This window comes from Humulus lupulus, chromosome 7 (genome assembly GCF_963169125.1).
Source record: "Humulus lupulus chromosome 7, drHumLupu1.1, whole genome shotgun sequence".
NCBI classification, from domain to species: domain Eukaryota; kingdom Viridiplantae; phylum Streptophyta; class Magnoliopsida; order Rosales; family Cannabaceae; genus Humulus; species Humulus lupulus.
The window spans coordinates 147,668,522-147,675,847 of record NC_084799.1 but is presented as its reverse complement, the minus strand read 5'-3'; the positions used below and the strand labels follow the sequence as shown (position 1 = coordinate 147,675,847).

General features: G+C 34.0%; 1 protein-coding gene across 4 annotated transcripts; it reads right to left on the bottom strand.

Moving 5' to 3' along the window:
- Positions 1-830: 830 nt before the first annotated feature.
- On the bottom strand, positions 831-6,061 carry LOC133788702 (myosin-8-like). Of its 4 annotated transcripts, none has more exons than XR_009873347.1 (12): positions 5,991-6,061; positions 5,293-5,424; positions 5,133-5,203; positions 4,936-5,035; positions 4,746-4,802; positions 4,124-4,372; positions 3,883-4,029; positions 3,685-3,786; positions 3,233-3,290; positions 3,052-3,153; positions 1,412-1,828; positions 831-1,324 (listed from the first exon to the last, which is right to left on the bottom strand). XR_009873347.1 is itself a non-coding variant. In XM_062226274.1 (11 exons), coding segments are annotated over exons 6-11 (420 nt in total). In that variant the 5' UTR covers positions 4,126-4,372; positions 4,746-4,802; positions 4,936-5,035; positions 5,133-5,203; positions 5,293-5,424; positions 5,991-6,061; the 3' UTR covers positions 1,851-2,861. The 4 variants fall into 4 exon arrangements, 1 of the variants encoding a protein (XP_062082258.1); XR_009873346.1 differs by having other exon boundaries at positions 831-1,582; positions 1,702-1,828; XR_009873348.1 differs by having other exon boundaries at positions 831-1,482; positions 1,702-1,828.
- Between the last annotated feature and the right edge of the window lie 1,265 nt (positions 6,062-7,326).

Here is a 7,326-nt window from a genome sequence, read left to right as displayed (position 1 = left end):
ACTCGAGATCCAAGGCTCAACAAGAAAACTTAATAAAACAAATTAAGATAGTTCACAGAATATAGACATCATACGTAATAGTAATAACTATACTCAAACATGCACATTATACAATTATGCGCCACATAATCACACAAGTGCATATCGTACTTCTATTTACTCAAGTGGCATCTGAGCTAGACAAGTGCATACTGCACTCCTAGGGTGGCCTACCCATAGCGACCTGCGTTCTGCACGCTTAGTGCCGACCTCGGCTCATAAGCCGAGCTTTGCAATAATGGGTAATCAAACATATAAATTATCTATCATATAATCAAATAAAGTGCATCCTAGTATGCTTAATCAGATATTCACAGGCATAACTATAATTATGCTCGTTAATAGGGGCCCGAGCCCTAATCACAACTAGAGTGAAGTTTTCTTACCTCGAGTTTCGTGTGAATGATGAAATGAGCCCGACATTATCCCTGCCATGAGCCTTTTAGAAACCCTAGTCACAATACAAGTATACATTCATCAGGAATCACTACAAGAAAAAATTCTTATAATAACACCGAAAATGTGTTATCAAAACATACCATAACACTTTTTGATGTGTTAAGACCGACTATGTTATTGTAGGTCAGGGTACTTTACATAACACTTTATCATTGTTATACAGATGTGTTATTGTACTGTCAACGATAACACAATTTCTGTGTTATTTTAATAAATAGATAAGTGTTTAATTATGTTATTTATAGTCGATTATATAACACATTTCAATATTTATAAATTTGTGTTATACTACACTTTAGTATAACACTTTTTTTGTGTTATACTACACTTTAGTATAACACATGTGTTATATTAGCTTAGAGAAACATAATCTTTTTTTACTTACACAAAACTAGGAAAACAAATATGAAAGTTGAAGCCAAATAAGGTAACATAAATAGATTTTTATTAATTACTCAAATGTAATTACAATATTTAGTCTACTAGTCTAGGCTTAAGAAATCATATTACAACATAATTTATGCCCAATTCAGATTCCTTTATCACTAAATACAAAAAAACAAATGTATACAAAAATTAGTGAAATACATTCTTCCATTCTAAAGGCCTCAACTACTAATGTTGTCAAGAATTGCTCCAAAGAAATCATCTCAATATACATGCACATTGTAAAAAAAAAAGTCCTTTTATTATTAAGAACATAAGACTTAAGCTAGTTTCCACCTGTAAGCATATAAATTTTAAATTAAATTTGTAATGACTCCAAAACTTGACGAAACAGCAGGGTATAGCAAGATGTACTACCACGCAAAGATTGTAGTTGTTGCTGTAGAAAGTACAAGAATGATCATAGTCACCATCAAGGAACTGACCATTTTTCCCAAGGATATACATATTAGGATAGAAAACAGACCTTAAAGCGAGAACCTATTGAAGAGAATTTTGATGATTTGGAAGATTCTTCTGGTAAAGGAGGGAACAAGCCTGAAACAAAAGAACAACGGGAAGCATCCAAAAGTTCTTGATGTTCAGCAACAACATAATCTTTGTTCTTATCCAAGAAGAGCTTCGTTTGATATGTAACCTGACAATAAGATTTTACCATGGATATATATATTGACCAATTTTTTGCATCCTCTTTTACATGATTAAATGATTATGATATTTCATAATAAAATATATATAATTAAGTTTTACACTTACTTCTCCAGCATAATGACAAATTGTGAAGTCACTGCGTGCTAATTTCGGCTTGCTAAATCGTTTGTGGTCTTTATAGGTTTGATACAGCTTCTGCGCAAAAGTCTCATTTGTTGATCTTGGAAACATACTACAAATAACACAAGCTGTCACAACCTCACTAACATAGAACAATAAATCTAAAGTAAACTGTAAATATTCCTATCTTAAAAAAATGAATGAAAGAGGTTATTCCATAAAAGCTTGTATATATACCACGTCTCATCCAAAAGAGCAATGATTCCTCCAGGTTTATGAAATAATAGAAGAACATGTACATTAAAATAGAAACAAAGAAATGAACTTCCAACTACTCTCTCATTCATCAAATGATAGATTCTAGCAAAGAGAAGAAAAACATGTCTATCAAATGACAATGTCCAATCAAGCAGCTATTGTATAGCAAAAGTCAACATGGAATTATCAAAAGCTGAAGTATGTGACAATTAATTATTTGAAAGAATGTGTATGTATGAATTGCTATTCTGAATACTTGTGGGTGCAAGAAAGCCAACATGCTCTATTACCCTTCTTAATTTTTGTGAATTGAAGGGGCCCAAGGTAGAACAATTTATATGCCTCACCAACTGATTGAAGTTGAATAAATCCCCTAAAAAAAAAGACCACTCTATACTCAGCAGGGAGGGTAGGGAGTTAAGCAAATCAATAACTAAGTCAAACTTCAAAAATAAACTCAAATTATTTCAATATTTGACAGATCATAGATATGTCAGCTTCAAGATAAATGTTACAGAAAACACAGTTTAATAAAATTTTACAAATAAGACTCGTACTTGTTATAAATCCATACTAATAAAGTTCCCAGATTTAAAAAAAAAATGAACTTGTATAAATATATGAAAAAATACAGGTTTGATAGAAGATCAGATTGAAGAAAATTACAACAAGAAACTCCAGTCTCTAGCAAACTTAGTCAACAAATAAAAACACTTTTGATTCTTTCACATTGAATAACCAAATAACTACCCAATATCAAACTGTATCCAATATTTTCCCGGACAATCCCATATAACTTTATATCATTGAATATCCAAATAACTACCCAATATCAAATAAAGTTCTCCGATTAAGATGCATCATATTCAGTAATGTAATAGTCTAAATCATATGGCCTGAAACAACAAAGAAATTACATGTCTTAGAATCCTCATAACAGCAAAAGCACTTGTATATTAAAGATATAAAGCCTCAACGACCAAAGTTGGAAAGATCATAATTGATTTTAACACAAGTATGCCAAGAAACATGTTTCATAATATGTGTATATATATATATATAAAGACAGCAACCAACCTTTTCAATGAGATCAAGAACATCTTGATTGTCAATAAACTCTATATAACTCCAGTCAATTTCTTCTTTTGTATATTCTTCTTGCTCCTTCTTGAAAACATGCTGTCAAATAGTAATTTAAGTAAGCCAAAAAAAGTTTAGCAGATTCACTAAAACCAAAAGAAGATAAATCTTCTCGAACCTGATTAAAATGTTGCTGTAGTTTTTCATTTGTCAAATTGATACAGAATTGCTCAAAACTGCCAAACCAGATAACATAAGAATCAGCAAAACACTCGAGATGAAATCAAATGCTAGCAGTAAAATCTAAGTGAAAGTGAGAACTGAGCCATAACCCAAAGGGTTCCCTAAAGAGAAAAGAATGTGTTTTCATGAGAGTAAACCATACAAAGAAAAGAGGTACATCATCACCTCTATTACCAAAAGACAGCCCTGGCAATAACATTTTCCCGATGGCTTATTTGCACAAGTAAAACCACTCAGCATATAATCAAGAATATTAACAAAGGAATCAATTTTGTTATACCACAAAACAGAAATTCTGCCTAATTAAACAACTCTACCACCTGGAACACAGTGATTTAGTGAAGTCCTCTCTAAATAACAAAAACAAAAGGTGTACCGGTTAAGCACCTGTTTGTTTTGAAACTCTCAAATCCATAAATATCTAGAACCCCAATCAAGTTCTTCGAATCAGGATCTTGACCAATAAAGTTATTGATCTTGTTCACAAGCCTGGGGAATTCAAAGTTCACAGTATGAACAAACAATCAAAATAAATGCAGCTTATTATTTTCATTCTTCATGAGTGTATTGACAATTTGACATTACCAATCAAACAATCTTGAATAAACAATTTTAGCCAGAGCATCTCTACTGAGAGCTGCAGAATCTGGATCCAAACACTTTGTTATGGTCTCATCTCGGGTCACAATCACACGTTTGCATAAAGAGTCCTCAAGAGACTTCTCATTGCACCTAACAAACGTTGCAGAATGAACTATTAGCATTCATTTATCCATGAATATCCAAAAGTGCATTTTTAAAAAACAGTATAAAATAATGATCCCACATGAAAAGCTCAGCTGCTGTGTTGAGATGGAATCGTGATTTCTCATCCTTGGGTTCAGAGGAATTTGATTCTGTCCCCTTTGAAAATTTGATATTCCCTAAGTGGAGTATTGCAGCCACTACTCGGAATATTGCATCCTGGAAACATCCACAGTTGATGTTCTCCCAGTTTTGCAAGAGAAGAGAAACTTACTGGGCATAGGTCATTTGTAATTTCATCGTATGAAATTCTAGATTTCTGATGTATAACCTGCAAATTAATCATTTCACAAATTAGTTTTACAATTAATCATCGTATGAAGTTAAAGCATGACAATGACAGTTTATGTATATATATGTGTATATATATATAATATATTACATATATTTAAAAAAAATGTCAATGAAAAGGTAATATGCTCATTTACTATTCATATTAATGAGAATTTAAAATTTTCAAATGGCTTTTCTACATAACTCAAGGTTCTAGCCATTCTGCATACTAAACCATACAACTCTGTACTACACAACTATATAAACCATTAACATAAAAGATAGCAAAATTTTAGGGAATCATATGCCAGCAATGTAATCTAAAGAAATCTCATCCAGCAGTTATTCTTAACACAACTGAATAGACATACCAAAAATCCAACAGCCTGCCTAACATGTTTGAGTTCATCCCAAGACGAGCCCGCATACTGCAAGAAGAGTAATTATTAACCCAAGAAAACTCAAAGCATATATGGGGTAAATTATGAGAGAGAGGGGTGGAAAAAGGGAAGAGTGGAAGAGAGAGTTATCCTTTAAATGATTACAATAGTAAAACAGTACCTCTTCTTTTGCCTGGCAACACCACAGTTCTAATTCAGCCAAACCAGACTTCACATATTCCCCATTGCTGAAAGTGCAACACTCTCGACATAGAAGAAGGCTGCCACAACATCAGTGAACAATGCATTCTGAAGTTAATACAATTGCTTTTAATTGAAACCAAACACGTATATGAAAAAATGGAAACAGTGAAATACCTATTAAAGAGTTGCACATTGATATACGTAAAAACCTAAGAAAATATCTTCTGAGCAAGAACTGGAGGAACCTGAAACAAAGCTATGGATAAGCTCGCAGTTTGTTAAAGAGGAAAATCAAGAGATGACTAACTTCAAAATTGCCAAACTAATCCCGTACAAATTTTTCTCTCAATGTACAAAGGAGTCCATTGAGGTTGTCAATGATGCTGCCCCAGGGGCTGGCTGATGGACTATTGCCATTCGATCCTTCAGATGATTTTAAAATGTTTCCTCTTGACGTTCTAGGTGCCTGAATTGTCAAGAAACATATATCTCGTGTTAGTATGGAATATAATAAAAGATCATTTTTATAAGCTAGCTAGGAATAAGACTTAACTACCTGATTTTTAACAAACCCCTAGGTCCTAGAAGACATAAAAAAGGTTTTGGTGTGAAATTGTGTTTCATGAAAAACATCAGATGCTGTAAACCCAAAAAGAAAAACAAATATTCCCTGTCATTCCTATTCAAACACAACATAGGCCACGCTCTTATTGAAATCTACCAATCCAAAAACTCTTATTCGCAAATTAGATGCGATTATACCCATGTTTAAGCAATATATATATATACATATATAAACACCCGAATCCATTTAGTAAGAATTATTCATATTCATGTCATGTATAATCCCAAAATTATATTCAAAACAAAACCATAAATACTCAAAAAGTGACCACCGCGGGTCGAGACTTGGCATCGATCAATATTAGAGTGAGATGAAGAAACAAAAACATTGAGCTCATAGACAATAGAACACAACAATCAAAACATAAATATCCAAAAAAAAAATCAAACCTCAAGGGAAGATTTAACCTTTGTTAGGTTCTGAAATGAAAATTGAAATGGAGATGAAAATGATGAGGAGGAGGCATATATCTTGAGATACTTTGGCTCCATTTTTTTTCTTCGTTAAGGCTCCAGTAGGAGGTTTGGTCTGAGAGAGGCAGTGATTCGGTCCAAGAGAGGAGGAGGAGGAGGTGGTGATGGGTATAGCAGGAAGAGAAAGGAGAGAAGGAAAATATGATGGAAAATGAGACAGAGAGAGAAAGAGATGAAGACTGGTTCGGTCCGAGATAGGGAAAATGAGATAGTGAGAAAGAGAGAGAGAGAGAGAGAAAGAGATGAAGACTTCGGTTCGAGATAGGGAAAATGAGAAGGCAAATTTGTCGCTTTTTTTTTTTCACTTGCCGCATGTTACTTTACTCATTAACTTTATATATACTATAATACTTTTTTAATAGTATTATAATGATGTGTTATTGAAGGGGGGTTTCGTTGTAGTGAATCAACCCCAGATCCCGAGTTCCAATCTAGACTCTAACTCTCAGAACCACTGTTCCTAGTTTACATGGCGCTAAAAACGTCCCCCAAGCCCCTAAGTGGGCTCCCAAACTGGATTCCCGATCCCTTGGGCCTTACTCTCAAAACTCAGCAAAACAACTTTTTGGGGCATCTGGTGCGGTCCCGCTGCCCCTGGCGCAGTTGCGCCCATAGAAATATTGGGCTTTTTAGGGCATTGAAGCGATCGCACCCCAAGCCCCTAGCCCCCAAATCGAATTTCAATCCCCCGGTTTCGGGACACTAGCGCGATCTCGCTAGGTCGCCAGAAACCCAAAAATAGCCCATAACATAATGTTCTTCCCCAATTTTCCAAACCTTCGCTTTCCAGCAGAATTAGACCCCAATTTCGACCAATACAAACATTTTCAACATAATTCCAACCTAAAAATTTAGAAAAAAGCTTAGGCAAAAAAACCCAATACTCATCTCACCACAAAACATCCATAAACTCACCCTTATTGATCAAAACTAAAAGAAACTTAATAACACCATTGAAATACCAAAAGCAGGGGTCTTACCTTTGAAATTTTGAAAACTTTCGATTGGTGATGATCCTAGTAACCTCTAGTCCTAATCAAGAGCTACTAATCCTCAAGAACCTTCTTCAATCTTCACCAAAATTGCTTCTAAGCTTGATCTCTAATAACTCCATTTTAGTGTCGTTTTAGAATGTGTTTTTGTGGTAATCTTGAGTCTTTATGTTTGTTTTGTGCAAGATTACGCTTTTGTTTGTCTTTGTTGTAGGACGGTGCATTGAATCATGAATTAAATGCTAAAAGAAGAGGAAATGGTGGAAAATGGAGCTTTT